At 42.5% G+C, this 22,026-nt stretch overlaps 1 protein-coding gene across 1 annotated transcript in view; it reads right to left on the reverse strand.

The window, feature by feature from the left end:
• The window catches only part of KIAA1324L (KIAA1324 like), a 212,874-nt gene extending 194,416 nt beyond the window's left edge, over window positions 1-18,458 (reverse strand). The window contains exon 1 of the mRNA XM_018047288.1: window positions 18,152-18,458. Coding sequence (XP_017902777.1) covers window positions 18,152-18,340 — 189 coding nt within the window. The 5' untranslated portion in view covers window positions 18,341-18,458. The remainder of the gene's footprint in view (window positions 1-18,151) is intronic.

Genomic DNA, 22,026 nt, shown 5'->3' on the forward strand with positions numbered 1-22,026 from the left:
TGAAAAATAAATAAAAGTCCTTATTTTAGCCTTCAAATGAGTGGTGGAAGATCCTCCTTTTTCACCTGCACTCTGAGAGACATGCATTCAGTAACTGATCATGAAATGATCTATTGGCAGACAGGCAGGCAAGTGGAAGCTATTCCAACAAGTTGATCTAACTAAATGATTAGCTCTTCCCCAAAAAATCAAGATTTGTCTGAAATAGCACTAAGCACTGAATGAAACAGAAAACTAAATTAACTCCCAGAGTATGTCAGGATGCTGAAAATCCCTGAGTGCTTACATTTACATTTCAGGCTGCTGCTGCTGCACTTTATAAACAACCTATTTGGAGTCCTCACTAATGAGTTCTTGATATTCATAGATCACATTATCATACCAGAGCTTGAGAATATCAAGTGCTATGGTTAAAACTATGCCATATTAAAAATAGATGGGCATATGTGGCAGAGCCATACAATGGAATGCTACTCAGCAATAAAAAGGGACAAGTTATTGATACTCACCACAGTGCGAATCAATCTCAGAATCATTATGAGTGAAAGGAAGCCAGATCAAAAAAAAAAAAAGGACATGCTTCTATGAGTCCCTTTATATAAAATCTAGAAAAAGCACGTGAATCTGCAGTGACTCAAAGCAAATCAGTGGCTGCCTGGGGACAGGGCAGAGGAAGGGCTGGATTACAAAACAGAAGCAGGAAGCCTTTGGGACTACTGGAAATGGCTATCTTGATTATACTGACAGTTTCATGAGTGTACACATATGTCAAAACTGACCAAACTGTATACTTCAAATGTCTGTCATTTAGTGTACTTCAATTAATCTTCAAAAAATTTTTTTAAAAGTATGAGGCAACTGTTCAATCTTCTCATAAAATATCTGAAAAACACTTTAAAGCAGTATCATTTACATATGAACAATGAACAGACTAATAACAGATGATTATTTTTAAATGCATGAATGTGCCTAAACACTTAGAACAACGTCTGACTCGTATAACTGTGACACAAGTCTTTAAAAAAAGAGGAATAAAAACATTAATATAGTTGTGGTAAAATGATAGAACAGTGGTCCATCGATTTTTCTTCTCAATCGTCTTTGGTATATACTGTTTTTACAACCGAGTTTAGCCTTTTATTTGTGGTTGAAGATATCATCAGAACAATATCCCTCACCCTCGATTTCATCTCCATTCTTTATTCTCAGTACACACAGATGAAGACAGTAACAAGACATACTCAAGGTCCAGTGCCTGCCACGTGCTGCTTGCTGTGGAAATACTACAGACAGCTCTGCTACTTCAAAATTTTAAAAACATTTTTCTAATTGAGAATCTAGTATAGGCAGAATGAGATCCCCTCAGCTGACCAGCACAGAAAGAAAGTTTGTCTGACAGCAGGAGCTGGTCCAGGGATACTGCACAGAACCCTCATCCTGGAGGCAAGAGGACCAAAGCACCCACTGTGCACCCAGCCGTCTGAGGGTGAGATCCAGTGAGCAGTACAGGGAGCTCCCCCAGTGAAGACATGTGCAACACTAATATCTGCCTTGGAGGGGACAGCGGATTTCTGAAACAGAGGAAAAGGCAATTACTACCTTGAGAAAACAGAATAATGACAATGATTGACTAAAAGAGAAAAAATCTATAAGTAGCTGCTTGGTGTCCTTTAATACAATTCAGTATGCAGCCTCCTGGAAGCAGCTGCCACGAGCTCTAAGTATAGACCAGTCTCCTGGGTAGGCAGAGTAAAAGGCTGTGAGGTTCAGTGAGGTCTCTGGAGACAAATACATCCCAGCCTCATGGCTCACCAGCTTTGTCATCTTCTTCAAGGTATTAATTGCCTTTCACCTCCAGTTTCCTCATCTCTAAAAGCAGAGGCATGGACCACTGTGAGGACTGCTGTTAATATAAGTAAAGTGTTTATACACTCATTCAATAAATAGTACTGTTACCAAGAAAACTGAAGATAATTAACTGACAAAATATTAGAATTACCAAGACTGCTCTGTAAGAAACTAGATACACAATTAACTTTCAAAATACACTAGCTTTTCAATGTATCAGGGAAAAATCAAAAGGTAAAATGGTAGGGGAAACAGCCACAGAATATAGTAACACAAAACAGGTATAAAGGACTGTGCAGGTGAAAAATACAGAATGCTTCAAACACTGAAGCAGATTCTGCCCTCAAATATGAAGATAATTCTGTAAAGATGACATTTTTTTCCGAAATAAATGAAATTCAACAGAATCCAAGAGAAAATTCCAGGGAGAATTTTTTTTTTTAATTTTCAGAAGTATTCTGAAATTGAACTGGAAGACTAAATGCAGTGAGAACAGTTGAGAAATCTGAGAGAAAAGCAAAAAATATTATATAAAATTGTATTATAAATCTCTGTGAGCAATCTTGGTACAAAAATATCAACAGATACAAAGTAGCCCAAAAGGAATCAAATAAATGTTTGTGTGTTTATATAATATGCCTCATATGTTATACATAAAACAATAGATTATAAAGAATATATATGCCTATTTGGCATAGAAAACAAATCAATGGAGAAATGATGGATTATGGATTGGTCAAATATTATTTGTTAAAACTGGCTTTTCAAAGAATAAAGTCAAAGATTTACCTGACAACAAGCACTGAATAAAATTTTAGTTGAATTAAAATGTGGCAGTAAATTCACAGCATATTACTAAATGAAAAAAAAAATCACCAACTGTATGTACAGAATATTCCCATTTTGTCAACATACATGTAAATTCATGCATGAAATACATGCAGAGAAATATGTGTTATTCCTATTACAAATGCTAAAATATTCAGAGTGGTGTGCTTATTTGGTGGGATTAAGGGTGGTTTTATTACTTCACTTTTCTAAAATGTTATACATACACTGCTTTTAATTTTAAAAAGGTCAAATGGGAAAAGTGAAACCATAAAAAAAAAGTTAAAGCAAGTGGTGTTAGCATTTACCTGCTATTTAGATAGTGAAGCACTTTCTAGCATACCAAGTTCAGATCTATTTAAGCATCAGCTGATTATTTTCGCTTAAATTTTCTCCTAGTATGCATTACTGATATGCCCAAGAATTATCACATAGAAGTCAGGGGTAAACTTACATTTCAAATGGCCAGTTCTTCCTGTTCTCAACTTTAGGATGTTAAACACCAAAGGGCATTGCTTTATGTTTACAATGTAGCAATCTTAGAATACTGTGCTAAGGATGAAAGATTAAAAAAGAATGTGTCCTAGGATTAAACCACCAAGGAGAAAGATTTATCTTCTCACTTGTTACAGTAGCAATGCACATACATTCATTGAACTGCCCCTAAAATCTACCACAGACTGCAGCCATGATATTAAAAGACACTTGCTCCTTGGAAGAAAAGGTATGACAAACCTAGACAGCATATTAAAAAGCAGAGACATTGCTTTGCCAACAAAGGCCCATCTAATCAAAGCTATGGTTTTTCCAGCAGTCATGTATGGATGTCAGAGTTGGACTGTAAAGAAAGCTGAGCGCCAAAGAATTCATACTTTTGAACTTTGGTGTTGGAGAAGACTCTTGAGAATCCCTTGGACTGCAAGGAGATCCAACCAGTCCATCCTAAAGGAGATCAGTCCTGGGTGTTCATTGGAAGGGCTGATGCTGAAGCTAAAACTCTAATACTTTGGCCACCTGATATAAGAACTGACTCATTTGAAAAGAACCTGATGCTGGGAAAGATTGAAGGCAGGAGGAGGAGGGGACAACAGAGGATGAGTTGGTTGGATGGCATCACCGACTCAATGGACATGGGTTTGAGCCAGCTCCAGGAGTTGGTGATGGACAGGGAGGCCTGGTGTGCTGCAGTCCATGGGATCGCAGAGAGTCAGACATGACTAAGTAACTGAACTGAACCTAAGTGTTAGTCACTCAGTCCTGTCCAACCTTTTGCTACACCATGGACTATAGCCAACCAGGCTCTTCTGTCCGTGGGATTTCCCAGGCAAGAACACTGGAGTGGGTTGCCATTTCCTTCTCCAGGAGATCTTCCCAACCCAGGGATTGAACTCATGTCTCCTGCATTGCAGGAGGATTCTTAGCTTCCTGAGCCACCAGGGAAGCCCGCAGTAACACAGATGCAGTGCAGTAAAGCAGAATTCATGGTTCCACACAGACGTGACCCAAGACAACAGTCTGTCCTAAAAAACAACAACTCTGCAACTTTCAGAGTTAAAAGTGGCAGCACATGGTTCTACAGATATCAAACATCTTCTTGGATGAATTAAATTGTGCATTCTTCTATCAGCACTAAGCCTAATCTTGTCCTCTAAGTGAGCACTACACCAATATCTCTTATGCGTGACTGCACTGACTGTTATTTGAGGCTCACTACTATGGTCCCCTTAAGTCTTCTTCAAGCTAAACAGCCTCAGCTCCTTTGACCCATCATCAAGTATTTGGAGACACTCTCCAAATAGTTCATCTTCCTAATTTACGCCTTAAACTAACATCACCCTATTCCAATGTCCCTCTTCAAATACTGCACCTAAGTTGTATTGAAAGTAAAGTGAAAATCGCTCAGTTGTGTCCAACTTTGTGATTCCATGGAATTCTCCAGGCCAGAATACTGGAGTGGGTAACCTTTCCCTTCTCCAGGGGATCTTCCCAACCCAGGGATCCAACCCAGGTCTCGCGCATTGCAGGCAGATTCTTTACCAACTGAGTTATCAGGGAAACCCTAAGTGAAAGTCACTCAGTCGTGTCTGACTCTTTGCAACTCCATGGACTATAAAGTCTGTGGAATTCTCCAGGCCAGAATTCTGGAGTGGGTAGCCTTTCCCTTCTCCAGGAGATCTTTTCAAACCAGAGATCAAACCCAGGTCTCCCACATTGCAGGTGCATTTTTTTACCAGCTGAGCCATAAGGGAACCCCAAGAATACTGGAGTGGGTAGCCTATCCCTTCTCCAGGGGATCTTCCTGACCCAGGAATCGAACCGAGGTCTCCTGCATTGCAGGCAGATTCTTTACCAACTGACCTATCAGGGAAGCCATGTAAGTGGTATTCAGTTCAGTTCAGTCACTCAGTCGTGTCCGACTATTTGCGACCCCATGAATCGCAGCATGCCAGGCCTCCCTGCCCATCACCAACTCCCGAAGTTCACTCAGATTCACGTCCATCCAGTCAGTGATGCCATCCAGCCATCTCATCATTTGTCGTCCCCTTCTCCTCCTGCCCCCAATCCCTCCCAGCATCAGAGTCTTTTCCAATGAGTCAACTCTTCGCATGAGGTGGCCAAAGTATTGGAGTTTCAGCTTTAGCATCATTCCTTCCAAAGAAATCCCAGGGCTGATCTCCTTCAGAATGGACTGGTTGGATCTCCTTGCAGTCCAAGGGACTTTCAAGAGTCTTCTCCAACACCACAGTTCAAAAGCACCAATTCTTTGGTGCTCAGCTTTCTTCACAGTCCAACACTCACATCCATACATGACCATAGGAAAAACCATAGCCTTGACTAGACGGACCTTTGTTGGCAAAGTAATGAATGTCTCTGCTTTTCAATATGCTATCTAGGTTGGTCATAACTTTTCTTCCAAGGAGTAAGCATCTTTTAATTTCATGGCTGCAGTCACCATCTGCAGTGATTTTGGAGCCCCAAAAAATAAAGTCTGACACTGTTACCACTGTTTCCCCATCTATTGACCATGAAGTGATGGGACCAGAAGCCACGATCTCCGTTTTCTGAATGTTGAGCTTTAAGCCAACTTTTTCACTCTCCACTTTCACTTTCATCAAGAGGCTTTTTGCCTTTTCATACTGTTCATGGGGTTCTCAAGGCAAGAATATTACTGACCTATTAAATGTCCACTTTCTATGAGCCAACCACTTTGCCTATATTAATAGAACCAAAGAATCCTTCTGCCTGCCCATCACTGCTTTTGGCAGCCGCATGACATTTGTGGCTTCAAAAGTACTTTTAAGCAAGAATTCCTCATCTTATACTTGAATATCTAAATTTCAGAACCAAAAAGGACAGTCCACATTTAAAACAATTATGCTTGCCCATTACTCTAGCCTTTTGCAATCACCTGAATCCCAATTCTGTTTTCCAACTCATCAGGCATCTTTCTCAGCTTTCTGACTTTACAAATTTTGGTTAAGCCTTCTCAAAACCACACTACTGTTTCAACAGTCAAAGTATAACAGTAACAGGACAGAGACTAGAGACTAAGACCAAAGGTTATTACATTGGAAACCTTCCTCCAGTTTATCATTAAGTCCTTGAATTAATAACCTGAGGGTACATTTGCTCATGTATCCAAGACTCTTCCTAGATATACTATCATTCAGCATATACTTCTGCATCTTGTCCACAGGGATATGATATTTCAAATGTCTAACCAAACATCAAGAACCGTGTGCCTGTATCATACTGCAGATTGACTGGTCACCTAACCCTTCGACCCTTAGTCAGCTTCTGTGCTTTCACTCTTTCCTAATCGCTTCTTCCCCTGCTTGCCTCTAAATGCTGGTGTTTCCCTGAGCACCTTCCTCAACACACGGTGCTCACAGCCTAGGTGACCTCATCAACACCACTGGCTTCAATTACCTCTTACTATGTGCCCCTTGGCTCCCAAGTCACCTCTTGGATGCACTTGCAAACATTCAGCTGTCTCTGGAAGAGCACTGCTTGGCTGTCCCTTGGGCACTTTAAACCGAGGATGCCAATAATGAACTCATCCTCTTTCTCCCAGCAGCCCTATTCACCTCTTACATTTTCAATCTCAATGAAAGGTAGAGTGTCTACCAAGCAGCGCAAGGCAAAACCCCTAGAAGTTGTGGTAGACTGAAATTGATCGTTCAGCTGTCAAATCCATCTCCTAGACTCCCACTTTGACCGTTTGCTTAGCTCTTTTTTTTTTTTCCTTCTCATGGGAGAGGTGACAGCCTCCTAACTGATCTTCCTGCCTCCAATATTACCCCCTTTTATATTCCTCCACTGACAAACAAAATAATCTGTCTAACCTGATGTCAATGATTCACCAAAGTTTTTCTCACAAAAACCTCAGTCCCAGTCTTCCTCATAATCTAGTTCTCTCTTGCCACAGTCACTCATACGGCTTTACTCCAGCCCGTGAAGTGGTCATGTGATTTAACTCCTCTGTGTAGTCACACAATCAGTTTACTTTGGCTAATAAGATAGGCTAGCCTCTGTGCATACTATAAAGCACTTGCAGAAATCTTTCAAAACAGCTCAGGCAGCACATTCTCTGAGACCAGGACTCCTTAATGTGATTCAGTCCCCCATCTCTGCTTCTATAAAACTCTGCATAACTTCATCACAGCACTTAACCCATCTGTAGTCATAGACTTCCATATGATTAGTTTACCTATGAGAGAAATACATGATCTGAACTCATTAAATGTCACATGAACAAATAAACACATGAATGGCCATGGAAAAAGAATAAACAGCGAATGAAGTAGGGTGGTCTTGAAATTTCAAAAGAACACTCTTAGAATAAAGACTGTCAATCAAAACTCAAGAATTCTTGGTCACTCAGCAGTTGTTTCAGGATTTTTCTCAGTCAGTCACATGAAAGATTTCATATAATGTAGGAATTTAATACAGTATTATGTATCAAACATTAGATTTTTTAATCAGAATTTATTCCTATGCTATATGTTAAGGGAAGTAATTCCATATACATACTTATTATCTGAATAATTAATTACTTTCTCTGGATTTTATACTATTGCAAAGCATGTAGACAGGAAAAAAATATAAGGAAATGTGTTTCAAAGTACTGTATATATCGTATCCTTAGTATATGTTAAAAGCACCATATACGTAAGAAAAATAGTAAGTGAAAACACCTAAACAGAAATTCCACAAAAAGTGAAATACAAAAAGCTAAGTCACATTAAAAATACTGACCATCTACAGTGATTAAAGAAATGCATATTACATCAGTGAGACAGCATTTTCCACCATCAAATTAATATTAATAATTTTTCACAGACATACACCCTACTATGTGCGCTTAGCTGCTCCATCATGTCCGTCTCTCTGTGACCCCATGGACAGTAGCGCTCCAGGTTCCTCTGTCCGTGGGGATTCTCCAGGCAAGGATACTGGAGTGGGTTGCCATATGCTCCTCCAGGGGATCCTCCTAACTCAGGGATTGAACCCAAGTCTCCTGCATTGCAGGCGGATTATTTGCCATCTGAGCCACAAGGGAAGCCCACACACTACTATAATAAATCAGATAACCAACAAAGACCAACTTAGAGCACAGGTAACTATACTCAATATTTTGTAACAACTTATAAGGGAAAAGAATCTGAAAAGAATATATCAATATATAACTGAATCATTGTGCTATACACCTGAGGCTAACATGACACTGTAAATCAACTATACTTCAATTAAAAATAATAAATAAATCAATAACACTTTTCACTGTTGTTTAGTATAGTATGGTTCATATCCTTCAATCTAAGATCTCTGAGGCAATTTTATAATATCTTCAATAATCAGGAATTCAGTGGTTTGTGTTGTTCCTTATGATATTGTTGTTTATGTATTTTTATACTACAAAGAATTAAAAACAATCAAAATTAAATTTACTCATTTGTTTGACACAGTGCTAGACACTGTTTGAGGTGCTAAGGATATAGTGTGTGTGTGTGTGTGTGTCCAGTTACTGATTCGTGTCTAACTCTTTGCACCTCTATGGACTGTAGCCTGCCAGGCTCCTCTATCCATGGACTTCTCCAGGCAAGAATACTGGAGTGCAGTAGCTTATCTCTGAAAAGAAGTAGGAAGAAAGGGATGGAGGGAGGGATTGCCTTGTCTTTATGGAGCTTAAGAGTTACTGACAGCGGGCTCATAAACACTAAATAATTTAAATGTATATTATGATGGATGCTGAAAAGTGATATGGAGAAAAATAAAAGCATGAAATGGGGATAGAGAGATGGCTGCAATTTTAAGTAGGTGACCAGGGAAGGCCTGACTGAGAAGATGACAAGTGAGTAGAAACCTAAAGGACATGAGGGAGAAAGACAAGCAGGTATCTGAGAAGAGAGCTGAAAGCAAAGGAAGACCCAGGGCAGAAGCCCTGAGGAAAGTTTCCACAACACGTTCTCCAAGAAGCAGAGAGAACGGGAAGGCTGAAGTAGAATGGAGAATGGGGGGAATAGTAAGATGACATGAGAGGCTTAATGGAGGCCGGATCACGTTGGCCCTGCAAGCCACCATCAGATCTCTGATTCTGAACGAAGCCTTAGAAGAGCTCTGAGCAAAAGATAACACATGTTTAAATGGGATCTCTTGACTGCTCTGCTGAGATCAAACTGGAGATCAAGATGGGAAACAACAGCCATCATCCAGGCGAGGTCCTCTGGTGGTGTGGTCCAGCAGGCCAAGGCGTAAGAAGCTCTGACTCTGGCTCTTCAGAAGCAGAGACCAGAGAGTTTGCTAATGGATTGGATGTGAGACACGGGAGGACAAGAAGTCAGGGGAGACTCCACAGATGTTGAGGCCTGAGTCACTGAAAGGGAGGACTTGCCGGTCAAAACACTGGGGAAGACCACACAGGAGCTGGACCAGGCAAGAGCAGGGGCTCAGTTTCAGATGCGTCAGGTTTGAGACACTTACCCAAGCATAGGCATCCAGGCTGTGCTTGTCACGGAGCCATGAGATGGCCACGCAGGAGATGGGAACTGAGAGAGGTCCGTTGGCATATGGCATTTAAAACCAAAAAACTGTATGACATCACCCACAGTGTGAGGAGAGAGGGTGACAGAAAAAACAAGGGGGTTAAGGATTGAAGCAGGAAAGTCCCAATGTAAAGAAATCAGGGACATGAGGAAGAACTGGCAAAGACTGAGAAGGGTTGCAGTGGAATAAGAAAAAACCAGGAGAGCGCTGGATGCCTGAAGCCAAGTAGGAGTTTCAGTGGTGATGGAGCAGTCAGCTTGGTCCAGTGATATAATAAAGCAGGGAAAGATGAGGCATGACCAATGAACTTATTATAGCAAAGAGGAAGTCATTGTTGACCTTGGAAAGGGCATTTTCAATGAAAGGCTGAAGTAAAAGGCTCATAAGTAGACAATGGCAGGTACTCAAATGATGCTATATTTTGCAATATTCATATATTAAAATATTCTATAAATATTACCAAAAATACTTATAAAGAAACATTAATATCATTGGGAAATGCTTAAATAAGAGAGAAAAAGATACAACATCTACATAAACTACGCACTCACTTATAGCTAAAAAGGAAAAGAAAATATATAGGTAGGAAGTGTGCTAAAACATTAATACTAGATATCCCTAAGTGGGCCTCCCTGCCGACTCAGTGGTAAAGAATCTGCCTGACAATGGAGGAGACACAAGTTTGATGCCTGATCAGGAAGATCCCATGGAAAAGGAAATGGTTACCTACTCCAGTATTCTTGCCTGAAAAATCCCAAAGACTGAGGAGTCTGGCGTGCTACAGTCTATGTGGTTGCAGAGTAGGCACAATTTAGCAACTAAACAACAATAACAAAGATGCCCTGCAGAAGCAGGAAGTTAGCAAGAGTTACAGTTGAAGAAATTCTAACAACAAAACAGATCCCTGGGTTTCAGACAATTAAACTGTATCCCTCACTTTATACCTAGGGCAGTGGTCTCCACCTTTAGCCTGCCTCATAATCCTGTAGAGGGCTGGTTGTGACAGATTGCTGGGCCTCAAACTCAGAGTTTCTGATTCAAGAGGGTGTGTACAGGATCCAGTAACCTGCATTTCTAACAAGTACCTGGGGAATACTGACAGTCCTAGTGTTAGGATCATATTTTGAGAGCCATGGACTAAGGGGAAAGAACCTCATAAAAGTGAAGTTTTAAATAGGTTAAATAACATCCTGAATTCCAGAGCTGTAAATTGACTTGAGAATAAACTTCAATATATTCTGATCCTTGGGCTTTTGTTTCAGAGTCTTAAATCTGGTACAATTAAGAGAAGGTGTCAATTAGGATTAAATGTGTTATAAAGATCAATTCCTTTTTATAGCTGAAAAGAGTGGAAGTTACTCACTCTATGATATTTTCAAGGCAATGATTAGTGCCCCCAGAGAAGAGGACCTGTACCTTGCTCATTTCTAAAACCCCTAAAGTGCCTTAAACAAGAAGACAGTTAATCACCATTTGCTGAATAGGATGAAATGCCTGCCGTAATGAGTCTATCTCATGTTGGGTGAGTTGGAGGGGCAGGTGCTCAGAGCCTCTGGTAAGGCATTCCTGCACCTCTGAGTGAATCAGAAAATGGAACCAGCTCTGGGCATATGACTCAGACAAAGGCCCTCTTTCCTCTGGATGGATGCAGACGTGCATCAGGGCAGCTGGCTGGGCACCCTGATCAATGCATGGACTCCCACTCTTATGTGGCCCCACGGCTGAGTACAACTCACCCAGCCTTACAGGATAGGTCTGTGTGTGAAGACTTTGTAGAACAGGGTATGGATGCCCCAGAGCAAACAACAGGCTGGAAGAGTGAAAAGTCTGTCTGTGTTTAGTACTCTAGGAAGGGTTAGACATGGTGGTGGTTTAGTTGCGAAGTCAAGTCTGGCTCTTGCAATCCCATGAACTGCAGCCCACCAGACTCCTAAATCCCTGGGATTTCCCAGGCAAGACTACTGGAGTGGTTTGCCATTTCTTTCTCCAGGGGATCTTCCTGACCCAGGGATCCAACCTGCATCTCCTGCTTGGCAGGTGAATTCCTCACCACCTGGGCCACCTGGGAAGCAGGTCATAGGAACTGATTCAGGAGTAAAAGGTTTCCTCTGGATGAGATGCTCTACCGTCACCACCCACAGCCTCATACTCATGCTGTGGGTCTCAGCTTAAAAATCTCTTCTTTGGGGAATCCCTCCCACCCCAACCAGACTAAAAACGCTGTACCCACTGCACACCCACTGTACACCCACTGCACACAGTTCCCATCACAACTTATGACAAATGTATTTACCTGATATACAGTGTCACTTTGAGTCTGCCCACATGAGATTATAAAGCTCAACATGAGGAAGACCACACATTTTATTCAACATTTTACTGCTAGTACCTGGTACATGAATACATAATAAATATGTTTAATGTTGAAATATTACATATAACTTCAATTAAGAAAGGCAAAAGGGATAAGAATTATCCTTGATTTTTTCAGGGGGGGCTTTCCCAGTGGCTCAGATGATAAAGAATCTGCAATGCACAAGACCGAGGTTCGATCCCTGGGTTGAGAAGATTCCCTGGAGAAGGAAATGGCAACCCACTCCAGTATTCTTGTCTAAAGAATCCCATGGACAGAGGAGCCTGATGGGCTACAGCTCATGAGGTCACAAAGAGTCAGACACAACTGAGAGACTAACACTTTCTTCAGGGGGAAGGCGATGACCACCAAAATTTAACTTTTTTTGCAACAAGCAAGAATTATTCTAGGATCCAAGGCACTGCTGAAGAATACACTCTGATAGGAAAACGTGGCACTCTATACTATGCTCTGCTATTTCTATCCCTTGTGCTAAAATATGACACTTCACAGATCTGTCAACTCTTGGTTTTACATTGTAAATATTGATGGTGTGAATACTTGCTTGCAATTGCCTAAAACATGAGAAATGGTTCTGAGCATAAGAACTTGAAATGGAAAATTCACCTTCATAAGCATAACAGGCAAGATTAATTATGTTAACTGCTTGAAAACAGAAGCCAAGTCCTAACTTCTTCAGTGACAGTATGGCTTTAGACTCCCTAAGCCCTTAACCCACAGCCCATGACCTTCAGAGACTTCCTACAGGAAGGTTAAAGGTTATTTCTCAACTATTCCCATCAAAGTCTCAAACAGAAAACAGGACCATTTACAAGTCTTCCGACTTTTGCCATGGATGACCCAATTTCTTAGCAAATCTTGCAATTCCATAATGACAAAACCCTACTCCATTGCTACTGGGCTTCCCAGGTGGTGCCAGTGGTAAAGAATCCCCCTGCCAATGAAAGTAATCATCAGAAATGCAGGTTTGATCACTGGATCAGGAAGATCCTCGGGAGGAGGGCACAGCAACCCACTCCAGTATTCTTGCCTAGAGAATCCCACAGACAGAGGAGCCTGGTGGGGTACAGTCCGTACAGAGTCAGACACAACAGAAGCAACTTAGCATGCATACATGCCATCACTACTACCTCACCTGCCAGTTAGTACCATCCCACCACTCCACAGGAACCACTCGGGCAAGAGCACCAGTGAGCTAACTGTCAAATTCAAACTTCGCTTTTCAGGTCTCATCTTATTTGAATTTCTTTGGACCACTGACACTACAACCAACCCTCTTCTTCACCAAAGGCACTCCTTTTCCCCCTAACTCCACACTATTGTGTTTCCCTGAAACCTGCTATTCCTTATCTGTCTCCTTTGTGTTCTTCTCAGTTTCTGCCCCCTTTAACATCAGTAAAACCCAAGTTCCATCTTTCACTTCTTGTGCTCATTCCCTGGATGATCTCATCCAATCCAGCAGGGTCAACCATGCCTTTCATTCAAGTGAGCTCCATGTCTCCACTCCAGCCTAGACCACGGCCCTGAGCCAAAGGGCCTGCCACCTAACTGCATAGTGAACCCTTGAAAGGTCAGCTCTCGAGAACCAAGCTCCTTATCTCCTCTTCCTCATACTCCTCCTCATGGAGGCTAGAGGCACCAGCCTCTAGACAAGGGAGAACCTTCCATCCCCTCACCCTCCACATCTACCCACAGGCAGTTCTTCCTTCCCTCTTTCCATCTTCACAACTACTCCTCAACTGAGGTTCTGCCATCCTTTACCTGGACGCTTACAACTGCTCCTGGCAGGCTTCACCTCTTTCTATGTCCCAATCCTATGTGACCTCCATACTGTTGTCAATCTATATTTTATTACCTGTGATTTTTAAACCCTTCTATGGCTTCCCATCACCTACCAAATGAAGAACGGCTTCTTAGCAGGATGGAAGGTCCTCTATGATCAGCTCCTGCCTGCCTCTGAGGCTCATCTCTCATCAGGCTCCTCATAGCATGCAGCACTCTAGTTATATCCAGTTAGAGAGGAACTGCTCTGAGCTGCTGCCATTTTCAGTCTGCGCTCTACATCAAAAATGTCTTCCCCTAAACTAGCCCAACCTCACATCTGACCCTTGTTTGCTTGGCAAATTCCTACTTATCTTTCTGGACTCCCTCACCTCTTCTGCAGGGCCTTTTTTTATCCTTCCCACTAGCTTTACGGCCCCTTCTTTCATGGCAACAAATCACTTCACCGCAATTGTTAGTTTCCATATCTGACTCATACTTACCCAATTAAATTTTACTTTTTTAATTTGGAATTTCACATCAGCTGACATTTTGCCTAGCACAGTAACGGTTTAAACTCAGCAATGGTGGAATAAAAACCATTGGCCAAAAAGTCATGATTCAATCAAGATTCAGAGAAACCAGAAGAATTATATTATGTAGGACTATAGAACAGTGTAGTAAGAATCAAGCGAGTTTGTGATTTAATTTTCCAAATTTAAATAATGCATACATAATTCAGTTAGTTCTGTTCTTTTTATGCACTTTTCTCTCATGCACTCTCTCTTCTAATACCTTACTCCAACTCTGAATCATCTGTTGGCTTTCATCTTTTTGTTCCTCTGGCAGTCCCACTAATGAGTCAAAAATTCCATTGTATTCAATTCTTGGATAAGACTATTTTCTCTGAACCTCTGACGTTTCTCTGTAGACCCTTCCTGAAACATCAGGATCGAGGTCTACACAGCTGCTGCTGCTGCTAAGTCGCTTCAGTCATGTCCGACTCTGTGCGACCCCACAGACGACAGCCCACCAGGCTCCCCTGTCCCTGGGATTCTCCAGGCAAGAACATTGGAGTGGGCTGCCATTTCCTTCTCCAATGCATGAAAGTGAAAAGTGAACTGAAGTTGCTCAGTCGTGTCCAACCCTCAGCAGCCCCGTGGACTGCAGCCTTCCAGGCTCCTCCGTCCATGGGATTTTCCAGGCAAGAGTACTGGAGTGGGGTGCCATTGCCTTCTCTGCTACTCAGGTAGCAATCATCAACTTTCATATATTTGTAAAGTTTCCTTTGACTCATACTCACTTTTAACTCATATTCATGCTCACAATTGAGACAGAAAGATCTCTTTTTATCACTATCATTTTACAAGTGTAAAGCAGATACCCAGAATCCTAGAAGATACTTATCCTTTTAAGTTCCCCCATAAATAGTTTGAAGAAAGTTAATTCTATACTTTGTGATGTTTAGTCCTCACTGTTTTTTGTTGTTGTTTTAATTTAAACGCCATTTATCAAAGTCACATCCTACTGGTGTCCTTCAACTGCTGGCACACTGACTGTACTTTTATTACTGTCTCCTCTTTCTGTCTGCGCTTGTGCATCCACCCTACTGACTGGATCCCCAGCTGAGCATTCCAAATTAATCACTTTTCTCCCCTTCTCTGCTCCATAATGAATGACTTTGACAAAGGAAGCTGTATTATATGAGTTTCACCCAGAGTCCAATCCTCTGCAAAGAATCTTAAGTGAAACTTTGCACGTATCCCAGCCACTCTCTTGTGAACTCAAGGGATCATAAAAAGATTCTCCCCAGGTCAGCTTTCTCTGCTTCTCCTCTGCCAAAACTAGGCAAGGAAAATGAGAGTCTATATGATTCAGTTAAACATGATGACTTTTTACAAAAATACTGATAAATGAGGATGAGGCTGAAAGTACTGGCAGCCATGAGGTTTAGAATCACCTGCAGATTTTCCCTTCGACATCCTCTCCTTGTCATTAAGCTGGCTTTGGTTTCCAGCCTCATACCCCTCCCTCACTTTCACGGCTCTCACTGTCCTCCCCACCACAGTGGTGCTATCCCTTATGTGGGGCATTCCTTTTCTGTTAATAATGAGTGGAAAGGGATCAACAGGCAGGAGTGGACACAAAATAGTTACTTTTCAGTGTTATATCTTTATTCACAAGAGTTTGGCCTACATTCCATAGCTGTATCTCACAGGAAGGCCCCTCCCCACACATAAGCACCAGCCAACTCTTCCCCTCAAAGCCTGAAAAATTCCTCCATTCTCATATCCCTCTTAAAAACAAAGTTAGAGAGAAAAAATAATCAATTCTATAAATTAGCTCAGTGGGTTAGACCAGAGGCCAAAGAGCAGATTCAGCCCCCTGGCCCCGCCAAAGGAACCCCTAACTCCCAGTTAAACATCTACTAACTGTTCGTCAGTCATCAGAACATAACTGGATCTGCGCGTCACCATTTCTAAAAACACAAGCCACAGGCATGTTCAGGAGCGTCCTCCTATAATTTTATTTATTCCCATCAATTCGAACTTGAAACATCAAGGAACTGAGTCAAGTGAAATTTGTAAACTCACTATAGTTAACTGAACACAGCCTTCTGGAACCTTCAGTCAACCCTTCAGTCAACCCCCTGCCTCTGGTTTCACTGTATCTGTCTCAGGGTGCAACTCCATTCTGTCTGGGTCTGCATGGGTAGAACATGTACTCACCTAAAGGATCGGTCTAGCTCTAGTGGCCACCACCCCCTCACTAGCCCTCACTAGCCCTCACTTTCACCTGTTTCAAGTAAAGCCTCCATCAATAAAAATTAATTTTACAAGAATCTGACTTTTCACTTCAGGGAAAAAAAAAAAAAAAAGGTTTTGCATAATTGGGACTAGGGGCTGGAGGCAAGGTTTTAAGTTTGTCCCGTTACAACTACTCAATCTGAAGATGACCAAGAAGTGGGCTTTCTCTGGAAGCCTGGAAGAACGGACTATTCCCAGGTGATAGAACACAGATTAAACAACTAATTATCCTAATAAGCTCTGAAATTAAACACAGCTGTTCGCTGAGCTCTTGCCCTGATTTCCCCAATTATAACACTACTGTGTGCTGGTATACCTGCCTTCGATCTGAATCTCTTTCATTTCAGTCTGTCCTAGGACTGAGACCGTGGGAGAGGAAGGTGAAATATATGGATGATGGATGAGGTCTAGAATGCAGATATTCTATAATTCGAGCCTGGTTAAAATTAAAAAGTGACACAAAGGAACAAGATCTGGTCTTGCTTCCCAGAGGGGGATATTAGCTAACCCATTTCTGTTACATTAAAATAAAATGACCCATCACCCTGATTCCTAGCAATCTTCCTAAAACAGTATTCACTCCTCACATCCTCCTCAACATAATCACTCAAAGTAGGTCAGAAATGTTGCTTCCTTCCCCTCATTGATTTTCATTAAGAGGATGCACTTTCTGGAACACTAAAGGGAAAGATAAACACCCAGTACAGCTACCAATGACATCCCCTGTACATTTTTGGCATTATTAAGTACAGCTCTCCCAAAAGCAGGAAAAAAAAATCTCATCACTCCTATTTATCTTTCTTGGCTGAATGTCAACGATAATCTCAAACTTCAAAATACACAGTAGTAGTGCTTCAGCCAGCTGATGAACATCTCCCAAAAGGAGCATATTAACTCTGTCTTTTCTAATTTTCTAGATGACCAACCCACCTCTTCCCTAAGTACACATTCTTTTTCTTCCTAATTCACATCCATGTTTTGCCAAAAGGATGCCAAGCGACACCACACACTGGCTTGGCAAGTCCCCGGGGCCTTATCAGGACGCTGAGTGCAAAGGAAGGGGTTTGTAGACACTGGGGAGTGGCGAAGGGGGAGCTGGAAGCCCTCGGCAGCAATGCCGGCTTGCCAAACCCCACTGGCAGGGCTTCCCCAGTCCTCTGCCCTTGGTGAAAACTCCCCTTGGTCCCCAGGTCCTCAAGCCTGACACTCCAGGAAAGCGCCGCAAAGTCCTTCAGAGCCCTTAAAACACAGGAGTGCAGAAAGCATCCCCTCAAAGCCAGCAAAGCCACACATCCTCTCTCGGCCAGCCTCGCGGGGCGGGCAACTTCATCCCTGGAAACAAACGAAAAGCCCGGTCCTCCCAGGAAGGAAAGAGGTGACAGCAGAGAGCAATAAATGGGCATGACCCTCATCCTTCACCTCCAGTCCCCCCCCTCCCCCACCCCACCCCCCGCAAACTCCAGGTTTCAGAGCAGGTGCGGCTCACCTCCAGGCAAGGAGGAAGCGGGCGGCCGGAGGTGGAGGGCAAGTCCCCAGCCCAGGCCGCCTGGCAGCCGGCGAGTGCCCAGCAGCAGATCCAGGCGGGGCTCCAGGGCGGCGAGAGTCCGCTGCGGGGAGCCCTGGCCGGCCGCCCCCGGCCCCTTCCCCGCGCCGGCCCCGCGCGGAGGAACAGCATCTCCTTCCCGCTGCGGTCGGCCCGCCGGCCGGCTGGAAAGCAGCCTCCCGGGGTGGGGCGCGTTCTGCTCCCGGGCCGCTAGGGCTGCGCGCTCAGCTCACAGCTGACGGCTCCGCTGTGCTCGCGGCCCCGGCGGCCGGCGCCCGTGCTCCCGTCACGCCGGAGGGAGGGACCGCGGGGCGCGGGCGCGGCGCGGGGGCGGGACGCGGGGCGGGGACGCGGGAGCCCGGGAGCAGGTGCAGCAGGCGGGGTCTGCGGCCCAGCCCCTCCGGTCCTGGGGCGCCGCGTGGTCGCCGGGGGCTAGAGCTTCATTACACTGTAGAGGGGAGAGAGGCCGGAGTGTCTCCCGTCCCCGGTCCCCTCGGTCCACCAGGAGGGGCGCTCCGGGGGGGAGCCAGAGTAAAATCCAGGACCTCGGGACATTGTTTTCCGGCGGCCGGTCTTTAAATGCTTCCTACTTCCCGCGTCACGCACAAACACACCCAGATGAGCCGCAGAAGCATCCTTTCGTAAGAATCCAACTAGCTGGCGTCAGATCGAATTTGGGGGTGATTTGGATGTGCATCAAATGGCGGGGAAGAAAAGGGGAATGAAATTTAGATCCAGATTGTGACTCAGTATTCTCACTTACTTGATGAGAATAACGACAATTCCTAACCCATAGGTTGTTACGAGGGTTGAATAAGTTGATACATTGTAAAGCACCCAAGAGTGCCTGACAAGGAGTAGATGTGGTAGGCGTTGAAAGCAGTAGTGAGGAATCATGGATGCTGCTGGTGTTACTTACTGGGGATAACTGTGCAAGCTTGGGCAAGTAAGTCCTTTTGTTTCTGGAATCTGTACGATAACTGGGGTAGTCTTTTTCTTCATTCAAAAACATGTTGAGTTGGGTGGTAGGCACCAAGTGGTGAGCAAGATGAACATTACAGCTTCCTTAGTGTTGGGGATCCCTTCCTCTAAAATTCTCTGAATGGATGACTTATCCTGCTCTTCAAAAGGAGCACCCAGATTTCTTTTAATTGAGCACCTAGAAAAATCTACCTGGCAGACCCAATGTAAGTTGACTTGAATTGCCTGTGGCACTGCCCTAATGTCCCTTTAATAAACACTTCCACGTAAAATGTGCAAGTCCCTTTCTCTCTCCTTCTCTCTCTCCTGTTTCATGTGTTCTGACTATAACAATAAAGTGTGTTTACTGTTAACATTTTGGAAAATATTGAAGACTATCAGGAAGAACATAAAATCACTAGGGAACCCACCACCCAGAGATAATACTATTAGTGGTATTAGCATGTTGAGGTATTTCCTTGGCATTTAATTGCATGTGTGCTGCAAAACTGGGATTATAATTTGTAAACTTTTATTTTTCCTTAATATTTTCTCAAGTCATTAAAGTCTCTGACAGCACAACTTAAGTAACCATATAATATATAATATATTCTACTGTTTGGATTATATATAATTTACTTTTGGATATTAGGCACTGTTTCTCAAGTATTCAATGTTATTAATAGTTCAACTCTGTTATACAGGGTTATTCACTAGTAGGACTGATGCTAAAGCTGAAGCTCAAATACTTTGGCCACCTGATGCAAAGAGCCAACTCATTGGAAAAGACCTTAATGCAGGGAAAGATTGGGGGCAGGAGGAGAAGGGGGTGACAAAGGATGAGATGATTGGATAACATCAGCAACTCAGTGGACATGAGTTTGACGAAACTCTAGGAGATAGTAAAGGACAGGGAAGCCTGGCATGCTCCAGTCCATTATGTCACAAAGAGTCGGACACAACTTAGTGACTGAACAACAACAGTAATTTTACGATGCATATACATCTCCTTTTAATTTTCTGTGATGCTTTTCTAAAATTGAAATCATTGGATTACATAGCATGTACATTTTTAAGTTTTGGTGAATAGTGCACAAATTCCTTAAAAAAATTTTATCAGTTGCTATCAGCAGTTTATGAGTTCTTAGTTCATAACTTTCTAAATTATAATGCTTTGTATATTTGCCATTTTTGTAAAAGAGAAAAATGTGACTGTGTTAATATTTTTTAAATGTATAGTATTTTTTGTATTTGGTAATGTTACCAGACTCATGTTCAGCTGCTCACCACTCAAAAGCCAATAATGGAGAGCTAAGTGTTGATAGAAAGAAAAGTTTGCTTTAATCAGAAGGCCGGCAATCTGAAGAGAAAGAGGACTCATGTGCCAGAACCAACTCCCCAGATTCTGCTCGGCCATGAGAGTTTTTGATGGGAAAGGGGGGAAAGAATATCAGTGAATTACCAAGGTACAAGCTTAGATTCTGCATCATTCTTCACCATGCACAGACCAGCTGACTCCTCTTTATCTTTTCTTCAGATGTCATCTTGCCCATGTCATCTGCCTGCAATATTGCAAAGGGGGCTGCTGGGGGTACACAGCTGGTCATGCTTAACTATTTAATGATTTATTCTTCTTTTAATCTAGGGAAAGAATTCACAGGTTAGGTATGGCATGGTGTGCATTCAGTAGAATATAAGTCAGGAGCAAAGTTAAATTGTCTAGTGATCTCATTCCTATAATTAGATTCTTTTAGGGTTAGAGAGGAACAGGAATGAGCAAGCAGAAAAGGGGCAAAAGAGCTTCTTTCAGTAACACTGAATAATTTCTCACATATATTTACTAGCTATATAGTTCCTTCTCGTGTTGGTGTGTGAATTTTTCACTGACACTCTTTGACCATTTTTCTATTTAAGTTCAGTCTTTTTTATTGATTTGTAAGCAGTCTTTGTAAGTTTTATATATTATACCTTTGCTTACCATATATGTCACAAATGCTCCTCTGTTTGTAGTCTTCTTTTTGATTTTGTTTCTGGTGACCTTTTCTGCAGAAGACTGTCATTTTTACGTACTCAAATATTGCCACATTTCCTTTTGTGAGTTCTGCCTTTGTTTTATGCTCAGAGATACTGTACCTTTGCAAGATCACATAGATGCCTGTATTTTCTTATTTTGTTACTACTTTCTTTATATGTTTTTATTAGTTAATCCATTCAGAATCAGAGTCAATTACATTATTATTTTTGTCACCTAAGTGGGACCTAACAACATGGTTAATGGATTGAAAACAATTTCTTTCCTTGTAAAAAAGAAAAGTCATCCCAGTCACCTGAGCTTACATGACAATTACAAATTTTCCTAAATGGGACAATTTGCCACTTTCAATAAGTGATTTTCTCATAGGATTTTCACCTAGAGAAAACATGTTGACCTTAAGTAATTAATACCAGCATGCAGACTGGTAGAGAAAGGAAAATTCTGAGAAAACTCTGTGGTTCCTTTCTACTTATTTATTTTAGAATTTAACTGCAGGTTATTCAGCTGATTACTGATTATGAAGTGACTTAGCAGCAGCAGCACTGATTATCTGATCAATCAATTCAGTCCAGTTCAGTCACTCAGTAGTATCCAACTGTTTGCAACCCCTTGGACTGCAGCACACCAGGCCTCCCTGTCCATCACCAACTCCCAGAGTTTACTCAGGCTCATGTCCATTGAGTCAGTGATGCCATCCAACCATCTCATCTTCTGTCATCCCCCACTCCTCCCACCTTCAATCTTTCCCAGCATCAGAGTCTTTTCTTATGAGTCAGCTCTGCATCAGGTGGCCAAAGTATTGAAGTTTCAGCTTCAACATCAG

The sequence above is a fragment of the Capra hircus genome, chromosome 4, assembly GCF_001704415.2.
Source record: "Capra hircus breed San Clemente chromosome 4, ASM170441v1, whole genome shotgun sequence".
Taxonomy (NCBI): Eukaryota; Metazoa; Chordata; class Mammalia; order Artiodactyla; family Bovidae; genus Capra; species Capra hircus.